General features: G+C 44.1%; 4 protein-coding genes across 12 annotated transcripts in view; 2 read left to right on the forward strand and 2 right to left on the reverse strand.

The window, feature by feature from the left end:
* Positions 1-73: 73 nt before the first annotated feature.
* ikzf5 (IKAROS family zinc finger 5) lies at positions 74-10,452 on the forward strand. The gene is made up of 5 exons (XM_054797983.1): positions 74-128; positions 355-400; positions 511-669; positions 765-938; positions 1,062-10,452. The coding sequence occupies exons 3-5, from the start codon at positions 537-539 to the stop codon at positions 1,988-1,990; spliced, it is 1,236 nt and encodes a 411-aa protein (XP_054653958.1). The 5' UTR covers positions 74-128; positions 355-400; positions 511-536; the 3' UTR covers positions 1,991-10,452.
* On the reverse strand, positions 4,522-13,104 carry LOC129193623 (deleted in malignant brain tumors 1 protein-like). Its single transcript, XM_054797978.1, has 14 exons — positions 9,818-13,104; positions 9,433-9,531; positions 9,324-9,362; positions 9,151-9,249; positions 9,027-9,065; positions 8,854-8,952; positions 8,733-8,768; positions 8,500-8,644; positions 8,216-8,421; positions 7,697-7,872; positions 7,401-7,631; positions 7,168-7,328; positions 4,888-5,132; positions 4,522-4,802 (listed from the first exon to the last, which is right to left on the reverse strand). The coding sequence occupies exons 1-14, from the start codon at positions 9,825-9,827 to the stop codon at positions 4,756-4,758; spliced, it is 1,632 nt and encodes a 543-aa protein (XP_054653953.1). The 5' UTR covers positions 9,828-13,104; the 3' UTR covers positions 4,522-4,755.
* On the forward strand, positions 12,432-17,828 carry agt (angiotensinogen). The gene is made up of 7 exons (XM_054797982.1): positions 12,432-12,575; positions 14,086-14,518; positions 15,440-15,806; positions 15,915-16,039; positions 16,111-16,259; positions 17,191-17,347; positions 17,411-17,828. The coding sequence occupies exons 2-7, from the start codon at positions 14,087-14,089 to the stop codon at positions 17,585-17,587; spliced, it is 1,407 nt and encodes a 468-aa protein (XP_054653957.1). The 5' UTR covers positions 12,432-12,575; position 14,086; the 3' UTR covers positions 17,588-17,828.
* Positions 17,829-20,337: 2,509 nt separating this feature from the next.
* cog2 (component of oligomeric golgi complex 2) overlaps positions 20,338-21,145 on the reverse strand; it is a 37,200-nt gene continuing 36,392 nt past the window's right edge. For all 9 annotated transcript variants that reach the window (XM_054797969.1, XM_054797975.1, XM_054797972.1 and 6 more), the window contains 2 exons: positions 20,727-20,913; positions 20,338-20,650 (listed from right to left, as the gene is read on the reverse strand). In XM_054797969.1, coding sequence (XP_054653944.1) covers positions 20,552-20,650; positions 20,727-20,913 — 286 coding nt within the window. In that variant the 3' untranslated portion in view covers positions 20,338-20,551. The remainder of the gene's footprint in view (positions 20,651-20,726; positions 20,914-21,145) is intronic.

Consider the following 21,145-nt stretch of genomic DNA (forward strand, 5'->3'; position numbering starts at 1 on the left):
TAGGAACCTTTCTTTGCGTCTCCTTGTATGACGCTCGGTTAATTATTTTTGATGCACACACTGTGAACTTTCACCCCTCCACTCTGTCTTGTTTTGATATAGCATCCCATCTCTTCGTGTGGCTTTCGGTAGGATGCGCGACAAAAATACATTGTGACATTTATTTGAACAAAAGAACGCGAGGGAGGAGAATAATGGCGTTGTCAAGTAGAAACCGGCGCTTCTGTTGACAAATGTTTTTATTCCGAAGCCAGCGTTAGCTGTAAAGCTAACGTAGCGAATGGCGACGACAATGGACGTGTAGCATTGTCTGACTTGTTTCATAGTCTTATTGGATTTTTGTCATTGCTTCAGGATAGCTACAGCACACCAAAAAAGGATTTTCCTCAACCTCGAAGATGTAAGTATATGAACATACACAGATACTTCAGTCCTTGACGTATTATTGTGGCTGCTTACCATACATGTTTGTTGTATTTACAACAGTATTCTTATTATAATGTATTGCAGTAGGATATATCCATCCCTTTCTTTCAATGGGTGAGGAAAAGCCAGACACGCTGGACTTTGTGAAGGATTTCCAGGAGTATCTGAGCCAGCAGACCCAGCATGTCAACATGATATCAGGCTCTGTCAGCGGCGTCAAAGAGGCAGATGAACTACCTGCTGGTAATATTCATATTTCTGTCTAGTCTGATGCTGTTTATTCCAGTGTGATGCATACAGTACTTAAAGCACAGTATTTTGTGTCTTTCCATGTGCAGACTGCGGTCAGAATGGGCTGGATCACCCCACAGTGGACATGTCTCTGGAGGACAGTTCGGGCATCTTGGTGGATGGTTTTGAGAGAACCTTTGATGGCAAGCTCAAGTGTCTCTACTGCAACTACGCTACCCGAGGCACAGCGCGACTCATAGAGCACATTCGGATGCACACAGGTAAGTGTTCACGGTTTCATTTCATAACTTCAGGCCCCCACTAGCTCTGCTGTAGCAGCATTCCATACAGCAGTCATAATACAAGAGTAGCAGTATGATAAGACTGATTCCTCATTCAAATAGGAGAGAAACCACACCGCTGCCACATCTGCCCATTTGCCTCGGCCTATGAGCGCCACCTAGAGGCCCACATGAGGTCCCACACAGGCGAGAAGCCGTACAAGTGTGAGCTGTGCTCCTTCCGCTGCAGCGACCGTAGCAACCTGTCACACCATCGTCGTCGGCGCCACAAACTCGTCCCGAAGAAGGATGCCCGCTCGCTCTCGCATAAGAAGATGCTGAGCGTCCTGCAGAAAAAGGCGAGCTCCCTGAGCTATGGCCGCCGCCTCCTCCTCACCTCCTGTCCTTCTTCTGCGGTGACCCCCAGGGTTGACACTGTCAACGACTGCGCCCATGAGCTGCCTCGCTTGCGGCAGGAGACTTATGATGATCTGAGTCAAGCAGGTGAGGAGGGTCTCTCCAAGAACCCAGACCACCATCATCCAGACCTCATCATGGATAACCCCCTGAACCAGCTGTCCGTCTTGGCAGGCCAGTGTGGCAGCCTTCCTTCAGCGTCTCCTGGAGCAGACTCCATCGTCGATGAGAAGCCCCTCCTTATCCAGCAGCCCCTTTCTGCCACCGCCCCCGTGGCCAGCGCAGCACACACCTCCTCCTCGTCCCCGATCACCCCGGAGCCCCGCGCTCCCCCGCACAGCAACTGCAGCCCCACGGGAGGACCCTGCAGCGAGCACAGTGGTCGCACTAGTACCCCTGGTGTCTCCAACAGCCAACCTAGCACCCCTGCTCCCGGCCAGTCCGCCCCCCTGCAAGACCCACACACACTCCATCAATGCCAGCACTGTGACATCTACTTTCCGGACAACATCCTCTACACCATTCACATGGGCTGCCATGGTTACGAGAACCCATTCCAGTGCAACATCTGCGGCCACAAGTGCAAGAGCAAGTACGACTTTGCCTGCCACTTTGCTCGCGGGCAGCACAAGTGACCTGCAAAACAGCTTTTGTTCCACTAACTTCATAGGAACTTTATTTATTAGTCTCTTTTCATTGCCTTGATGTAGCTTGTAGCCTTTCTGGAAGACATCACCAACCGGATGGATCCTTGTCTCTGGTCGGTGCCTGTTTTTCACTGGCATTGGTGGTACGTGAAGAAGCCTACAACGGAGTCTTAAGGCCACTTTACAAAGAATCTGCAAGAAGTTTACATTTTACAAAAAAGGCACAATATTACAAGAATAAAAATAAGTTGCAATATTTCAACAAAAACGTCTGAATATTCTGAAAAAAATGTACTTTTACTCGGATAAATTTATAATTTTATGTGAAAAAAGTTGCAATTTATAACAGAAAACCTCATAATATTAAGAGAAAGAAGAAGAACTAAATATTAAAAAAAGTACTATTAGTCCCACTATTGAGGATTTTTTACTTTAGCATAATAACATTTGAAGCATAAAAGGCAAAATCCGATGACAACATGAATTAGTCAGTTTTGGCGCGTTCACGTCAGAATTTTCCTTCAGGATTAAATGAGCAATGAGCTTTAAATCCCATTGTACACTTGTGCCAATAAAAGGTATTGTATGCTACATGTAATTGAACGTGGCGCACCGCCACGGCAAAATAAAAGTGGCCACACTTTAAAAATGATGGGTGTTTTTAACTTGAAAACAATGTTAAGTGATATGTTGTATTTGCTATATAGATACATTACATGCGTAGCTTGTTCTTTACGCACATGTTGACCACAATTAGTTTGAAAAAAAATTAAAATATCATAAAAATGTTTCACTGCGCTTAATTTGATAATCATCCCCCAGAATGACCTGTCTGCCGTGTTGGCACTTGCGCATGTGCGACCTGAAGAGCGCACTTTGTTCCTTATTACCGTGAGAATGAAAAATAATACGTAAAATGTTTCAGTCAGTTGACGACAGCTCGTCACAGGCTAAGCTTAACTATGCAAGCGTGTGTGATCGCTCATGTTTCAATCTCATTGGACTTTCTGGCGTCTTTGTTTACACATTTTGCTTGGCTCTCATTGCCTCTCTGGCGATAGCTAGCGAGCTTATTTTTATCCCACCGGCGAGCTACAAGTGGCTATCACACTCATAGGGTCCATGCTAACTTGTGTCTCTTGTTTTAAGCAACACTTAACAACCTTGCTCCTAATACTTATGGCTTGTCTTCAAAAAAACTAGATGTGTGTCTAAGTTGTTCAACATAAAACATGTAGTGTGTCCAGCTTTAAGATAGCGACACTATCACGGGGGTCTTCAACAGGTAGCTGGTATGCTAGCAGTAAACCACCAGCTGATGTTGAGTAGTTCACCAAAGAATATTTGCTTCATCTCGTAGTATTTAAAAAAGTTTTCTGTTTAGTCATGATGTCTGTATCTAATGAGCACACTGAGTGAAAATGTGCTTTGTCAATAAAGTACACTTTAAATGTTGGCAGTCACCATCCAGCCATACTATGCCGCTTATCCTAAGTAGGGTCGCGGGGGTATGCTGGAGCCTATCCCAGCTGACTTCGTGTGAGAAGCCTGTTTGCCAGCCATGTTGGCAGTCACATAAAACAGGAGGAGAGTTTTAAGTGCTCTCAGCAACTTTGCCATGAAATAACGTTTTGCAATGTTCTCGGTTCATATTCTGGTTGTTGGAAAAAAGTTAAATAAATAAGTTAATAAACAATGCAGATGAATAAAAATGATTGTCATAATGAAAAAAGCCTTTGTCCCTCCCATGCAGCCCACCACCACAGCTTCAAAAAAGTCCTAGGGGAAACGCTGCATTGTATTGTATTCTCTTCTAAACTCGTCGCTTCTTTTTAGTGTGGCCCTAAGACTTCTTTGTATCATTCAAACACAACAACCAGAAGGGGTTGTTGTTTTTTTTTGTTTTTGTTTTTGTTTTTTTGTTTTTTTAGAAATGTCTCCTCATCTTTTGTGGAGCTCAATCTAGAAGGTCGCCTCGTTAACACAGCATTGTTAGAAGGTTATGTGGTTTTACAAGTATTTCTTTGCAGTGCCTGACATTTTTAATCTTGTGAGTGAAGAAATTGTAAACCATAGCAAAGAAACGCTCTTTACTTTATCTGTGGAGGCCTTTATTTTGCCAAAATCCTCCCCCGTGAATGCTGCTACGGACCCTTGAGAGTAAAAACCTGGCCAAACGTACAGTATGTCTGTCAGTAGAGTTTAACAAAGTTTGTGTACCGCTTGCACACTTCTCAACGAGGCCCAGGAAACGAATGGTTTTAACGCACTGTACTTTTTGGTATTGTATGAAGTCACTTTACAAACAGAATACCGTACCCATGGCCTTGCAGCTTATTTATTGTCCTGCCTATCCTTTTCTGAATAGGTACTGCATATTGTATTCCAAGTGGTTGGATCAATGTTTGTTGTCAGAATCGTGTTGCAGTAAGTCTGCTACATTAGCAAGGTTGTCCTATGTGTCGGGTACTGGTACTGTTGTCTGTTGCTAAGCAACGTGTGTAGTTACTTGCCTTGAATGAATGCCTTATGTTGTCACTGTCAGAGTCCTTCCATCCTTTGGGATGCTAAACAATGTCTGGAATTGATTTGGTTAATTTATAAGAAGTAAAGTGTTTTCTAACTACAAGTAGTGAAGAAAATGCTGGGATTGTCTTTGATGCAGCTTTTAATCAGGTATTGTGGTCAAGAAGAGAAAAGGTGAGTATGTGAGTTATTATAGAATGATTCAAATGAGCTGAAAATGATGGACGTTAAACTGCATCCTCTGTTGCAGCCTCCTCTTTCTTTTTGCCAGGCTCTGAGGACAAGAAAGGACAAGCATTACTTTGTTTCTGTACTCCGCTACTGATCTCCTGGCATCAACACCAGTCGCCTACACACACCTAAGAGCTGGACGGGTCCCAGGACCAGAGTCTGGCTCTCGTGTTTGGCGCTCGCGTCTCTGGCCTTGCGTCTGAGGCAGCCCCGACGGCAGCGAGAGTTCCAGTCGTTGTCTCGACAAATAAGGACCTTACACTGGAAGTAGACCTTCTCAGCGCTTCGCAGGAACTGGAAGGCCTTGAATGAGAAGCGAGCGTAGCGGCGGGTGCCACTGACGAGGGTCCGATAGGTGTTGTCTACGGGACACCTGCACGAGAACACAGGTGAGTAACTTAAAGACCATATTGACCAAAACATAAGACGACCCTTCTTATGTTAATGCTAGGATAAACGCATCATCTTATGAGAAACAGGCAATTGCCTGAGGCCCCCAACCAGCATGGGCGAGGGCCACCACTGCCAGCAGCAGCCATACGCTTCGTATTCATGTAGAATTATGTTAGTATACTAAACACACAACAGAACAAAAAGGAAAAAGCTAAATTCATATGATCTACCCCCCTCCTCCCACGCTATAACAGATTGTTCCATGATGGCGGTGGTAATGCGCCTTTGTGAGAAGCAAAGTGTGAAGCCACTTAAAATGCAAAATGTATTAATTAAATGAACTCAGAGCAAGGTTGTATATTGGCAGGGGCCTTTGAGGCTGCCTTGCCTGCTTTTTTGTGTTAAAAGAACATAAAAGTAAAATAGAACATATGAAGACGGCCCCTGGCTGTGTTCGCCTTAGGCCCCAAAATTGCTAAGTCCGCCATATTCATATGTTCCGACACACGAATTCCGACATATTCTTGCCCTAAATTAAGCATTTTCAAGTCTAAAAATGAGTACATTAAACTACGAGTACAGTTTCAGGGATTGAAGGATGTTGATGAACTACAGTCTACAGTCTGGCCACTAGGTGTCACTAGTAACACGCAACAACAATTACTGCTGGTTTGAATTATTTCACAGCAGGCACAATAATCGTCATCATCATCATAATAACACAGGGTGCGGTTGTGGTCGTACTCCAGCTAAAACTCAACTCTGAAGCTCCACTGCCACTTCCTGTCGCCACATCCGGAAGACATTTATTGAAACACATAAGCACAAGTCTTATTTACGTATGTCTTAAATGGCTTGTTTGATCTGATTCTATCTACTTATTTGCTAATAGGAGTGTTAAGGTGACTATAGGGGTGTTTTTGTCTGTCTAGAGAGCTCTAATATTTACAAAAACCGTATGTAGAAGGTCGTAAACAGTTTTTCTATGCTCCAACTACGAAAATATATATAAATATGTATAAATAAGGACTCCTACTTAAAATTAATTTATCGCAGTTGGGCCTGGAACCAATGAACCGTGATGAACGAGGGATGGCTGTACTAAGATGTATTTCATCAGGGTAACAACCGCCATTTTATGTAGCAAAAAAAGCCACATTAGTGCGTGGCAGGAGAAAAAGGATAACTGGTTTTGGGAAAAACTAGGTTGAAGTTGTAATTTTACACCAAAAATGTCAAACACCAGATCGCCAGTGCGTGTGAGTGGCAGGAAGATAAGCTCCTTTGGGGAGAAGCTGTTCGGCACCACCTGTTGGCTGCTATATATACAGTAATCCCTCGTTTATCACAGTTAATTGGTTTCAGACTTGACCGTGATAACTGAGTTTTTGTGAAGTAAATAAGATTCCTTTTTTTTAACGGAATTTTTTGTAATTATGGAATAGAAAACCTGTTTACAATCTTGTAAATACGACATTAGACATGAAATAACACCCATGTACTTTCCTAAGAGCCAATATAGTAGACATAATCAGAGAATATGAGTCACTTAAGACAGCTTACCTTGTATAGGAGCAGACTCAGACAGGAAGTGACGTCAGGGGTTCAGAGTTGAGTTTTAGCTCGTTGTGGGCTATGGCTGCAACAGTAACCCGTGTTTATTATTTATTTATAAATGTTTGAGAAACCGTGAAAGAGTGAGGGAGCGATGTTCGAACCGCAATATAGCGATGGATGACTGTGCATTTCTAGGCTCTGAATATAAGGCGACCCTTCTAAGGTTTACAGTCTGGTATTGGGGGTCCATATGGTCTTTGAATTGTGCTTCATGTTCCACACTCCAAAACACTAGGGGGCAGCATACAGCAGTGTTTCAGTAAGGCTAGTTAGTGTAGCATGAAAGAAATTTGACAACCTTTGGATGGCGAGTACAGTAGAAGACAAATATTGCTTTCAGGCGCAACAGGAGTCAGTTTGTGTAGTCTTAAGGACCACCGTCGGTTCTGCTGGCTTACCCGTTACGGACCAGGTAGTAGGTTGTAGTGTGGAAATCATAAGATGACGGTGAGGCCACGCAGGTGTCCAGGAAAATGACCAGGGAGCTGTCTCCGCCCCCCAGGTCCACCTGGACGTACAGGTCTTGGTTGAGAGACACCTTGTATGGGAACTCTGTCACCTGGTTGAGGAGCGAGTCAAAGTCAAGACTTTTAATAAGAATTGTCTCTGTCAAAGCGTGAAGGTGTTCTACCTTATAGTAGAAGTTGCTGTGCGTGTAGAAGTCCACCGAAGTGTTGAACTTGCCCGTCCCTGTGATGCTGGTGTTGTCGTGATTCTGGGCCAGGTACATAAACTGCGCCACTGAGTCTTGATCCATCCGACAAACCACGTTGATTTTCAAGTTGGCCATGCGAGTGATGTCGCCGAAGCTGGACGTGTAGGCGCGAACCGTGTTGGCGTACACCACTCTGCCATTCTCAAACTGAAACGTACACTTCTTTGTGTCAGCACAGCGCAGCATATTGTTGGCGCCACGTTGTCCCGTACCTTTCGACTGGTGCCACAACTGTTGACACCGAAACTGAAGACCACGTCGTTTGTGTAAACGGTGGGCCTGCAGTACTGGTCGTTGAGGTAGAGACTGTGGCCGTCGTAGCCCAGCGAGTTGAGATATTTCCTGCCGATGGCGATGGTCATGTCCTCCGAAGAACAGTTGACTTTACCTGGGAAGAGGTAGGTAGGCACGTAAGAGTAGTCAGTGACAAGCTTGTATGCCAGAACACATATCAGCGTGCCCCGTGGCACATTCTAAACATTTCATGGAACAACAAACCAACAATGTCAAAAATAGAAAAATCAGCAGTCATTTCACAAGAGTCAAAACATGAAGAGAAAAAAGTTGTAATTTAAGGAGAAAATGTGATTTTACAAGAATGATGTAATATTATGAGGAAACATAACACATGCTGTGACGTTGGGGCGGGTTTTCACCATGACAAGGAGCCCGAACACACCTCCAAGACCACAAGCGCCTTGCCGAGGAAGCTGAAGGTGACGGAGTGTTACCTGAGTTCTGCGGTAGAGCGCTGTTGAACTCCGCTCGGAATCCTCTCTCGACCCCTGAGCTGTCGGCCTGGAATACTACGGTCATGTGGTTGGAGGTGGAGTAGAAGACATTCGAGTCGTTGTGGCACAGTTTTCCCAGGAACTGCGAGTTGACGGACGGACCGTCGTAGACCGACACGTAGTCGCAGCTGCAGCAGTTCTCCAGTCTGTCCACAGATGGTGAAACACGTTATGGAAGCTCTCTGTCCATCCAGCCATACGTTGAACTTTGTGAAGTAGAATACCGCAGGTATGGGAATTCCAGGAAGACTCTCTGGTCGTGCGAAGATCTGATATGCCACACACAGTAGGCGTTGTTTTGGTAGTAGCCGGGGTGGTTGGGACTGGAGAAGGTACCCGAGCCAAACATGGAACCTCCGCAAGGCTCTCCTGAAAGCCAACACATTTACTGTATTTACATGGTAGTCATTTGAGGTAGGAGGTCATCTGGAGCTTGTTTTTACGCAAAAGATCACACCTGTGGTGGGCATGTCTGTCGTGCTTGAGCATTGTGCTGTTATAGAAAAAACAAACTAAATACCATATTAGCAAATCTCACTTTTTATGTCTAATAGTAACAATAGAGATGTCGTACTCACAGTGGTAGTCGTAGCAACAGTCGCCATAGTACTGGCAGGAGCTGTAGCAGGAGCAGCTTCCCATGTGCCCGCCGCAGCTGTAGCGACATGAGGGCTGAGCTGGACGACGCAGGTGGAGGAGTCTCAGCAAATTGGTGACTTTTTACTGTAAGAATGATCGATTTTGGCGGTACCTGAGGTCCATGGTCGCCGAGTGGTGCTTTGGCAGTAATCTGAAACAAAAGAATGACAGGAATTGCAAGCAGCGAGGATGTTGTGCAACAGTGTCTTGAGTTGTTATTGGGACGTCACACTGACTGTAGTAGTCACGGCAACAGTTGCCGTAGTACTGGCAAGAGCTGGAGCAGGAGCAGCTTCCCATGTGTCGGCCGCAGTTGTAGCGACAGGAGGGCTGAGCTGGATGACACAGGTGGAGGAATCTTAGCAAACTGGGTAGTAGTTACCATAAGAATGGTAGATTTTGCCATTACTTGAGGTGGATGGACGCTGGGTCGTGCTTTGGCAGTAATCTGAATGGGAGAATGACAGTGTTGCACAGCATCCTCAAATGTGCAGGTTCTGTCTCGCGCTCATACTCACTGTAGTAGTCACGGCAGCAGTTGCCATAATACTCGCAAGAGCTGTAGCAGGAGCAGCTTCCCATGTGCCGGCCGCAGTTGTAGCGACAGGAGGGCTGAGCTGGACGGCACAGGTGGAAGAGATGTCAGCAAATATTCAATTCATTGCTGAGCAGCGTTGACAACATGTCTTAAAGAAGGACTTCCATGCACTCATCCCGGGCATGAAGTTCTCTTATCCAACCTAGAATCTTTAAGAACACAGCCTTGCCAAAGAGAAACGACCAGCTGCAGTCAATCGCAAGAAGTGAGTCACGCTTGCCAGCACCATGTTTGGCATGATAATCATCATTCCACCCTGAAAAAGAACGGTTCAAGTGCACCAGGCCCATGATGAGTGTATGTACCTGCAGTCATCCATAACGCAGCATCACCGGGCTGGCCGTCACCTGATGGATCATACCGGAACAGAACAACAATCAGTGCTTTTCTAAAACAATTTTAAGACACGAGTCACAATCTTATTGACGATACCTAGCGCACCGTGTGACACCACCACCACCACCACGCAAAGAACCCAGAGTGTCTGCATGGTGACTCTGGCTCACAGACTTCCAAGTTGCTTCCCAAGAAGAAGCGGAGCGTTTATATAATCCCAATGCCACCTTTAGTGCGCCATAAACCTCCCCGAAACAGGACATCTTAATGATGGTGCCTGAGAAACACACACTTGCTGAGCTGTCATAAAAGAGGGAGCAGAAGATTGGGTTGAGGTGTTTTAAGCACACAACATAGAAGCTATACTGATTGTGCTGCGGTGGATGCAGTTAACTTGTGTTTTTTCTGGAAGTATGACCCAAAACTTTTCACAGTGGCGTACCCCTTCAGACATCTGACTGGACGTCGTGTGCCCCCTACTCCTTAGAAAACATAAAGATCATCATGAAACACCTTTGATATATGAATTAATATATGATATTTTATGACATTGTATTTAAAAAAATCATGGATTCATCGGACTGGATGGCGGTGGAGGACACGGGGTTTGCTGCCTGCCTGGGGGTCCTGCTGGAGCCATCGAGCTGCTGTCGCATCCGAAGTCTCCTTAAAGAAGGCGCCTGATCCTCTAAGTTCCACCGGTGATTGTGCAAAGGTAAGTGAAATATGTTTTTGTCTAAATGTTTTGGTTACCCGTTCATTTCATATAGCCCGGGGGGCACCGTGAGCCCCCTCTCGGCCATGACCACATGAGGCGCCTGCTAGCCTGCTTGTCATTCAGTTAATAAAGTGAGAACACTAGCAAGAAATGCAAAATGTGAGTTGTGGATACCAGCATTTTGCTCCTGTTCTGGTAAAACAAGCATGGTGGCTTTGTTGGCTGAAAAATGAGGAGCTCTTGGCCATTTTCATTTTGTAGAAGTAGCGCTCACAAGAAAGAACATTGGTGACCCCTGATGTAGCTAATAGTACATTTCAACATTTACAGTGTTCCCTCTTTTATCGCGGGGGTTAGGTTCCCAAAGTAGCCCGTAATAAGTGAAATCCGTGAAGTAGCCAACATATTTTTTGTACCAATGATTGTTAATGAATGTTTTAAGGATGTAAAAGCCTTCACCATACACTTGATACACTTTTCTCAGACAGGCATTAACATTTTATCACATTTCTCTCTTGTTTAAACACACTCAAAGAAGTTTAAATGTTTGAATTTCAATGATCCATCTACAGGTCAGACACTAGAAATGATTAAACCACTCACGTATATTTCACTCCTGTGACCGTGCCTTTTCGTCCTGGCGCTGTTCCACTGTACTGTAGCGCTTTTGTGTCCTTGTTAAAACATACTGCTGCAGTCCTTCAAACCGAAAATTCATTTACAAGCTAGCAAGCTAGCAATCAATGACACAGGAGACATGCAGGGCGGCATGAAGGAGATTGATTGACAAAGGTCTACAGCCAATCAGGGTGCAAAAAAAAAAATAGGCGCTGCAGACAGACGAGAAAGGGAAGAGATAGACACTCGGCTTCCCACAATGCAATTCTTCTCAAAGGGCCAGGTGTGGCCCGTAACAGCAGTCATATGCTGAAAATCCATATCGGCAGCATAAAAACCTGATGGGAGCATCCGTATTGTATACTAACCATTTTGTTACACCAAACATGTATTTAGTTTGTATTTATTTTAGTTTGTATTTAGTGGTTGGAGTCGTATGGCGTTTATTACGTTTAAGTTACTGACTTTACTGCACGTACGGATGATGAAATGTTGTGCAAGTGTCGCAGTATTTGTTTCACTTGTTAACTTTTATGGCTTTATGGAGAAGCTGCAGCTGTAATTTATCAAGGTAACTTTGTTTGACTGATCCGTAAAACGAGTATCATCATACAATCTGACACGAGCGCCGTACCTGTGTTTCTGTCAAGGACATTTGCGACCTATTTGCCCTTTTCCCAGGACAATTGACAAGCTGATAAGCAACTATTTTATTATATGATATGTGTGGAAAATAAAATGTGTGATCATTTCTCTGCTGCAAAAAGGATCTTTGTCCATAAACGTTGTCCTGATGAAAGCCTTTCCATTGGAAAAGAATGGGCCACACTTTATGCTAGACTGACCCACATGACCACGTTGGCTGTCTTGCTACATCTCATACTGGACTGGTGGAATGCCGTCCCACAGCAGTGTGGCCAGCATGAGGAGGAGCTACCATCACGTTGTGGCTGTGTATGGTTCTTCCACATGTTGAAAGAAGAACCTCCATGTTGCTGCAATGGAAATAAACATCCTCTCCATCAGCATAAACGTTTCCATTTCCACCCCTTCAGTGATTCATGTTTGTTTTTCGAGAACACGATTCCCACGTCCCAAACAAACATCTGTGCAACATTTCACTGAAAGCACCCTTCCGGCACCTCCCACCTCCCACTTCCCATTCCTATTGTGGACACCGCTTCTGTCAGCCCCCCACCCCCCTTTCAGGATGTGCCTCCTAAAGTCAACACGTCGGGGGGACATTGGGAGGGCTTAGTTCTTGGCCTCCATCAGAAGCATTGATCAGGCTCTGAGTCAGAGGTGTTAATCAGTAACCAGCAGCTCACAGGCGGCCTTTAAAGTCCAGGAGAAGAGCAGCTGGAGCTTCATTCTGCAGCAGCCCACGCACGGTAAGACCAAACCTTATCACCATACTTAGCCTGCGATCCTGGTGTTTCACACGTCACATCATCTTGACAAAAGATATCGGAGGTCATTTTGGAGCCGTGGGGTTGATGAGTGGCCGTTGAAGAACATTTGTGCGCTTTGCTGAAAGACCGAGGCCATGTCTCGGGCTGTTTGCTCATCCCAAAGGCTAAAGTCCTCTTTTTGTTTTTGGTTTTTCTTGCACAAAAAGAACATTCACCCAAATTCTTCTTTGTGGACGATTATCAGTGCGCATGCACAAAAGTCAGCCAGTCAATATGCTCTTTGATTCATTGATCAGGAGCCTGCCAACCCTCTGAAGAACACTTAAACACAGCACAACTTCATGGATTGATTTGGTTCATTTGTCATTTATTTCTAAGATCAAGATCGAGGGAAAGGCTTCTTGAGACGTCATCTGTACTTCTGTGAAGAAGGTGTCGGACGTTTCGCTCGTCATCCGAAGAGCTTCGTCAGCGAACTGAACTCTTTGGATGAGGAGCGAAACGTCCGACACCTTCTTCACAGAAGTACAGATGACGTCTCAAGAAGCCTTTCCCTCGATGGACAACTCCTGTACGACTGAGAGCCTACGCAGACCCTAAGGTCAAGATGTTACAGGACATGGAACCTTTGTCAAAATATCAAATGAATTATGAAAAATGGAAATAACGTAACACAAAGTCTTTAAGTCGGGTAAGGTAGGGTTTACGTGTAAATATGTTAAAAATGCCATGGAAGAAATCACACATGTACAGTATATGTAGAATTATGATAGTTATGTTTTTCATAATTTTGCCAGGCTTTAATTTTTTAGCAATGTTTCTTTTCTTCCACCAGTTTATGAAATATTGTTTTTACAAGCGTTACATATCCAAGAGGCCTGCTAACAAAACACAAATTCTACTTCAAAATGAAGTAACTCCAAATTAGAATTCAGCCAAGTATGAATCATCTTGGGCTGAACTGTAAATGTTAAAAATAGATTTTTAATCAAATGCATTTTTATTTATTTATGTATTTTTATTGACATTTCTTTATCGTCTTAACCTGGGAAAAGTAGCACATAAGAATAAATGTGTGAATGTAATTTGATGCTATTGTTTAATTAGATTTTTTGGTTTTCTAACGAAAACGTCTTTGTGAAGAAGTGTGACGGGGACCTTTATGACGTGCATGGAATGTAAATACCTTTGGCAAATAAGGAGGAACTTGCAGCGTCAATCACTGACCAAATACGTTCCAAGTCTTTGAAGAGAGCATTTGAACTTAGCTTTCCTAGCTTGTAGCTTTGGGAGATCCAGAGCGCCAAGAAATGCGCTTCATTGTCAAAGCGAGGCTCGTTGCCGAGGGCGACGGCTGGCTGCTCTCTTTCAGCGAGCACAAAGAACCATCGATCCATGGCTGCCAAAACCAGATCCAGCCAGATTGTGGGGGAAAGACTCGCTTCCCGAGTGGCGTGTGTTCATGTGTGTCTTCCTGTGTCCCCTCTAGCATGGACTCCTTTAAAATGCAGCGTTCTCCTCTGGTCCTCCTCCTCCTCCTCCTGTGCTGCTACCTCTCAGGAGGCCGAGCCAACCGCGTCTACATCCACCCCTTCAATCTCTTCGCCGCCGACAACGTCAGTTGCGAGACCCTCCAGAACCGCACCGCCAAGCCCGTGGACACCGTTTCTAAGGATCCCGTCAACATGGCGGTCCTGACGCCGGACGAGCGGGATCCGTCCGAGCGGGACAACCGGACGCAGGACGTGACGCAGAGGACGGCGGTGTTGGCCGAGCTGTTGAACTCGCTGGGTCTGAGGATGTACCAGGCGCTCAGCGGCAAGCGGCGAGGAGCCAACACGCTCTTCTCGCCAGTCAGCACCTACGGCTCCCTCGTCACCTTTGACCTGGGGGCGTCCAAGAAGACGGCCCGCTCCTTCCAGGTTTGGACTTTGGTGACTTTGGTCTTCGATGAATATTAGTGACAAGCGTTGTCGCCTCTGTTCCTTGAATTAACAAAAAACAGCACATTTGTTCCTCGTGACCAAAGGTGGCGCAGCTTTTCCCGATTCATAGCATGCAGCACGAGTGCTCACCTTTGGTGCTTTGGTGCATTGCTACTGAAATTCATTCATTCATTCGAGCCAATAGTGTGCTTTAACAGTGCTAAACAATAGAATGTACGTGATGTGTTGGTGTCTACAATTGTGTATTTGTAAACAAAAAAAGAAGAAAAAATGTTTTTTTATTCTTAAAATGAAATGCAGTTGCACATTGTTGTTTTTTTACAGAAAAAAGTGGAGCTTTTTACATTTTTTTAATTAACAGAATGACTTTTTTATTCCTCAACTCCTCTTTGCTGAAATTATAGTTTGTTTACATTTTTTTCCTAACAAAATGTTACAGTAGAAAACAAAAAAAATCCAAAAAAAGTAGTTACTTTTTTTTCAGAAAAAAAGTGCAGTTTTGGAGAAAAAAAAATGGTTACAGTAAAAAATAAAAAATACATTAAAAAGTAGCTACTTTTTTTTCCAGCAAAAAAGTGGAGTTTCAGTTTAGAAAAAATCTGAAGAAAAGTGGTGTTACAGTAACTTTTTTTCTGAAAAATGGGGGTTAAAAGTTGAATTTATTTTCAGGAAAAAAGCGGAATTGCAGGTTAAAGTAGTTCAAGTAAAAAGTTTGTAACTTTTTTCCCCTGAATAAAAACAACTAGTGGCGTTACACAGCTTTTGAAATGATATTTTTAGAATAAAAAACAATAGTTTGATGTTTATATTTCAGGCAGCTGTTATTTTTGGGAAGCTGTCATTGTTTGTCATCAGGGAGAAACGTGTGACTGAAGTGAAGAATTGTTCCCCCCCCAGGATCTTCTGGGCTTGAGCAGCGGCACCGACCGAGAAGATTGCGTCTCCCTGGTGGACGGACGGAAGGTCCTGAAGACGCTTCACCGCATCAACTCCCCGGTGGACGACGGGCCCGAAGACGAGATCACTACCCAAGTGTGGCTCTTCACCCGGCCACACGTTCGCCTGTCCCAGGACGTGGTTCAGGGCGCCAGCGACTTCACCGACTCCTTTTTCGTCCGCGGCGTGGAATTCTCCAAGGACGAGGAGCTGGAGCAGCTGATCAACGCTTTTGTGGAGAAGACGTCCGGCGGGAAAGTGAAAGACGCCTTCGGAGATGTGGACGTCAACTTCAACCTCCTGTTTGTCACGTCCTTCAACTTCCACGGTTTGTTTCTTCCTTTGTCTTCTCTTCACTCAGGACTTAAATGTGGTCTTTCTTTCCAAAAGCGCCACCTGAATGAATGAATGAATGAATGAATGAGTGTCTCTGCAGGCAACTGGAAGTCGACCTTCCGACCAGAGAAGACGTCCTTGCAGGAGTTTTTGGTAGACGAGACGACCACGGTGATGACGCCAGTGATGACCCACACTGGTCTCTACCACTACTACGATGACAAGGTGCCTTCAGCAGCAGCTTGTACAGCCCATCGCTCGGCCTCGTAACACGTCTGCGTGTGTTTTCTTGCAAGATGAGACGCTGCACGGTGGTCAAACTGTCTCTGAGCAAGCACGCCTACATGTTGGTGGTGCTTCCTCACGACGGCGCCAGCCTACACGACATAGAAGCTAGGCTACGCACCGACGTCATCTCCTCCTGGTACCGCAACCTCCACCAGGGGTGAGACGCTCCCTGGCTCTATATCTACTCTATCTAGATCTATTTCTGACTGTCTGTCCGGCTCTCTGCTGATCTATGGAAACGTGGTGGAGTTATCTAGCCACAAAAATGTTTTTATTTTTCAAAAGCCATCTCAGGACAGTCGCGGAGCTCTTATTGGGTACCGTCGTCATTTATTCTTTCAAAGTACTTTCTCAGACATTGGCAGAAGAAATACGACATTCTGTTGTTTTTAAGGACCAACAGCAAAAACGCTCGTGACAGGAGATGTCTGTTTTTTTTTTGTTCAACACCTATTCAAAGATCATCTATTAACAGGAGTGCTGTGCATATTTTTTTTTTAATGATACTGCAAAAAAAATACACACACTCTAGTCAAAGATCCTCTATATAACAGAAGCACTGTGTCTTTTTTTTAATGACCTACTGCAAAACAAATGCACACGCTGTAATCAAAGATCCTATATTTACAGGAGCGCTGCACATCTTTTTTAAAATGACCTACTGCAAAAAAAAATACACTAGTCTAAGATCCTCTATATAACAGGAGCGCTGTGCGTCTCTTTTTTTTTTTAATGATCTGCAAAATAAATACACATGCTGTAGTCAAAGATCCTCTATTAAAAGCAGCGCTGACGGAAGAGCTCTGCTGTTTTTAGGAAGCCACTGTAACAATGTGAGTCAAAGATCCTTTATATGACAGGAATACTCTGCCCTTTTTAAGGACCTACCGCAAGTAGGTCAGAGATCCTCAATATGACAAGAGCACTCTGCTGGTGTTCTTATTAGACCCTACAGCAGAAAACAAAACTAATCGAAGATCTTCTATTTGACAAGAGGTGGTTTTAAGAAGGGACGGCAACAATGCTAGACAAAGATCCTGTGGATGACTTGTGGGGTGACGTGAGCTTGACTGACTGTCTTCATCCAGGTTGTTGGAGTTGTCCCTGCCAAGGTTCTCCGCATCTTCAGCGAACGACGTGCGTGATCTCTTACGCAACATGGATCCAGAAGTGGAATCCAGACTTTTGGGCTCGCAGGCTGAATTCAGCCAACTGGCCAACACTCGAACCTTAAACATCGATAAGGTAACACGTGGCATTATTACGTGTTTGTTGAAGTCACGTATTGAAGTCTTCCGTGTCCTTCAGGCGGTCAACGTGGTGTCCTTTGAGATGTCGGAGGAAGGAGCAGTGTCCCAGGACGAGGAGGAGGAGGCGGGCGTTGCTGTGAAAGTGTCCATTAACAAACCTTTCTTCTTTTCTGTGATGGAGGGAGATTCTCACGCTATGCTCATGTTGGGAAAGATCACCAACCCAACACTGTGAAGAAGAGTCCTCCACTTCTCACTCTTAGCATCATTGTCAGTATTTATGAAAAAGGTCTTTATCATTCTTCTTGTTGTCGTTGTCTTTGTCAACTGTCCTACAGCGTATGTGTGTACTGTACAGTGTTTGTCCTCGTAGCTCTTACACGCTTTTCTCGTACATTCCAACTAAAGACTTGATTTTTGCTTTATGACAACGAGCAGTTTCCGCAATAAAACGTTTGTTCCGCAGTCAACCTAAACGTGGTCACATTGTTTGAAAGTTTCAAAGCACACAGTAGTGGAAAATAATGACTAAATACATTCTTAAAAGAAAAGAATACCTAATGATACTGAAACATGAAAACACACATGCTGCTTGATGTCTTTTTTTTAAGGAAACATCCAAACAGGCCCAAAGTACAAGTATGATGTGTTACTATGACAAGTCTTGCCGCTGAGCGCCTGGTACAAGTCAACATTTGGTCAAATGGAAGCGTCTGAATAACACAGCATGTCTCAACATATGACACAATGATTCATTTATTTTGTATTTATATTATTTTTTAAATATATTTATATAGCCACTGTTAATATTTTACATATTCACCCTTTAATATTATTTTATACATCCAGTGTTCCCTCATTTATCTCAGACAGGCATTAACATTTTATCACATTTCTCTCGTTTAAACACTCAAAGAAGTTCAAACCTGTTTTTTAATTTTAATGATCAACCTACAGGTATGACACAAGGAATTATTAAGTCACTCACGTGTATTTTTTCTCCGGTGACCGTGCCTTTTTCATCCTGGCACCGTTCCGCTGTCCTGTAGCATTTTTGTATCCTTGTTAAAACATATTCCTGCATTCCTTCGAACCGGAGATTCATTTACAAGCTAGCAAGCAAGCTAGCGATGACACAGGAGACACGCAGGGCGACGAAGGCGATTGATTGACAATGGTCTACAGCCAATCAGGATGCAGAAAACAATGGGCGGTGCAGGCGAGGGAAGAGAGACACTCAACTTCCAACAATGCAATTCTTCTTAAAGGGCCAGGCTCGGCCTGTATCAGCGTTCATACACTGTAATGAATAAAAATCATTTCAAAAGCACTAAGAAAATCCTGCAAAATGTAAAGATGGAGCGAGGGAACACTGTACACTACCGGTCATAAGTTTTACAACATCCATCCATTTTCTATACCGCTTCTCCTCTTTTAGGGTCACGAGGGCATGCTGGAGCCTATCCCAGCTGACTTCGGGTGACAGGCGAGGTATTATAAGGGGTGCTCTGATCGATCGGTCACTGCTCAGTATCGGCCGATCTCCATGAAAATACCACAGTATCGGTATATGACGATGCTTGCTTTATAACAAAATATATAAAATAGGTCAAATCTCTTCATGCAAATTTCTCACGAACGAATTGGCTCTAAGAGCACCACAGTGTGTTTAACTCTGCCCTCCCCCTGCTCAGTGTGGGCACAGGGACTTCACCACACATCTTGACCAATGACATTCGCCTTTAACTGAAATAAAGGTCTTGGCTCCCAACGACACGAACCGTTTCCTGGCGTTCATTTCAAAGAGCCGGCTCTTAGAGCCGATTCGTTCGCGACCGACACATCATTATTCCCTTCGCGGGCGACGCGCTCACATCAAGAGCGAATTGTACGGGTTAGATTGGTTGTCAGATGTGGAGTAAATTTGTGTGTAACAAAGTAGTTCAGAGGAGGAAAAGCGGCGGGTGTTGATCGAGTACTCTTGCTAGTAACGGCTCTTGATAGCATAGAAGATAAACTTACATAAATGTCTGTGTAAATGAATGTAAACTTATCTGATATGTTAACTCTGGCGCCAATGAGTTCCCATGCCGCTGCTTTTTTTCTTTATATCTGTATATTCTTTTTTTTTTTTTTTTTATAAATGTCAATAGCTCCGGGATATCTGACACGGCAAGTATTAATACATGTTTACTGGCGAGAGCGTACTGATTAGCATCCTGTCCGCTCATTGGTCGATTCATGAAACTCCCGCTGATTGGTCCTTGTTTGGGTTGAAATAAGCTAGGAAAATAAATGTTAGAAAAATGAGTAGCTCTTCACCATTTTCGTTTCCTAAAAGTAGTTCTCACAAGAAAAAACGTTGGTGACCTATGTGATCTATGTGATCAGTGTCGGCCGATTTAACTCATGATCGTGACCGGAGCAGCCCTAATAATTATAGTTGATTATAATTTTGACATAACTGTATTTCAGTTATTAATACTGATCTATATACAATAACGTGTTTTATTTCATTATATATATAGTATATAGACCACAAAATGCAGCATCTTCAATTTATCACATTAAAATATTAGTAACATAAAAAATATGGACAGTGTTGAAAATGTATTTTAAAAAATAGCTTTTTTAAAAAGCTACGAAACTTTGAAATGAAATCGAAAAATTGTCCATGAATGAAAGAGTAGATATGAATGCAGTGTTGACCAAGGAGCCATTAATTCTACATATTGATACCATCCATCCATCCATTTTCTATACCGCTTCTCCTCTTTTTAGGGTCGCGGGGGCATGCTGGAGCCTATCCCAGCTGACTTCCGACGACGGGCGGGGTACACCATGGACTGGTGGCCAGCCAATGGCAGGGCACATATAGACAAACAACCATTCACACTCACATTCATAGCTATGGACAATGTAGAGCCTCCAATGAAGCTAACATGCATGTTTTTGGGATGTGGGAGGAAACCGGAGTACCGGAGACAACATTGATACCATTTATTTATTAAAAAAAAAAGATCCTCTGCACACCAAGTTTATAATAATATGCTGATGAAATATGGACAACAATGCTGTAATTTGTATGACATTCATTCTTTACAGTGTAGTTTGGAGTCAGTGAGTGAAAAACATTCCACATCCCGTCTAGTCACATGGTGATGGCGTTCCATCTCTGTGAGGTTGTTTCTTTTTTGGTTTACTGGTGGTGTTCCACGAGGTCTCTGGCCTCTTTCACCAGCTCCATCAGCATGGAGAACATGGAGATGTCTGCCGGCTCCAAACCCATTTTGTGGATCTGAGAGAAAAAAAAGAAAAAACACACCAGTCAGCATTTGATGAGTGACATTTTCTCCTCGTGTGGCGCCACCCACCTGTTCCCCCAGGTACTCCACATCCAGAGCCAGCTGCAGTCGGATCTTGCTGTCGTCCGTCGGGCCGCCGTTGGCGCCGGCCGCGCTGGTTGAGGCGTTGGCGCCTTTCCTGGCTTGCTTCAGCCGCTTCAGGCTCTCCTCCATCTTTCTCACCGAACTCAGAACCTCAGAGATGGTCTCGTAGTACCTGAGCAACAAACACGTGCAGCTAAGTCTTCAGATTTATTTCCTTCTGAAACCACGAAGGAACTGAACAGAGGATGAGAAGTGATGGTAAGTACATCACAGCAGATCATAGCAGCTCCCAGATATCACGCAAATATGCCCCCTAGTGGCTGGGGATGACATCAGAGCATTATTTTCTATGCTCTTAAATAATATCACATTTCAAAATATTTTCTGATGTGTATAATTGTGGA

The sequence above is a fragment of the Dunckerocampus dactyliophorus genome, chromosome 14, assembly GCF_027744805.1.
Source record: "Dunckerocampus dactyliophorus isolate RoL2022-P2 chromosome 14, RoL_Ddac_1.1, whole genome shotgun sequence".
Classification (NCBI taxonomy): domain Eukaryota; kingdom Metazoa; phylum Chordata; class Actinopteri; order Syngnathiformes; family Syngnathidae; genus Dunckerocampus; species Dunckerocampus dactyliophorus.

Excerpts from the sequence above, each read along its gene's own strand:
- agt (XM_054797982.1), top strand. The coding sequence starts at position 14,087 with ATGGACTCCTTTAAAATGCAGCGTTCTCCTCTGGTCCTCCTCCTCCTC. Across the intron at positions 14,519-15,439 it reads AGACGGCCCGCTCCTTCCAG|GATCTTCTGGGCTTGAGCAG; the intron begins GTTTGGACTTTG and ends TTCCCCCCCCAG. Across the intron at positions 17,348-17,410 it reads GAACCTTAAACATCGATAAG|GCGGTCAACGTGGTGTCCTT; the intron begins GTAACACGTGGC and ends CGTGTCCTTCAG.
- ikzf5 (XM_054797983.1), top strand. The coding sequence starts at position 537 with ATGGGTGAGGAAAAGCCAGACACGCTGGACTTTGTGAAGGATTTCCAG. Across the intron at positions 670-764 it reads GGCAGATGAACTACCTGCTG|ACTGCGGTCAGAATGGGCTG; the intron begins GTAATATTCATA and ends TTCCATGTGCAG. Across the intron at positions 939-1,061 it reads GCACATTCGGATGCACACAG|GAGAGAAACCACACCGCTGC; the intron begins GTAAGTGTTCAC and ends TCATTCAAATAG.
- LOC129193623 (XM_054797978.1), bottom strand. Across the intron at positions 8,953-9,026 it reads TCGGCGACCATGGACCTCAG|CTCAGCCCTCATGTCGCTAC; the intron begins GTACCGCCAAAA and ends TGCGTCGTCCAG. Across the intron at positions 4,803-4,887 it reads GGGACCCGTCCAGCTCTTAG|AGCCTGGCAAAAAGAAAGAG; the intron begins GTGTGTGTAGGC and ends TCTTGTCCTCAG.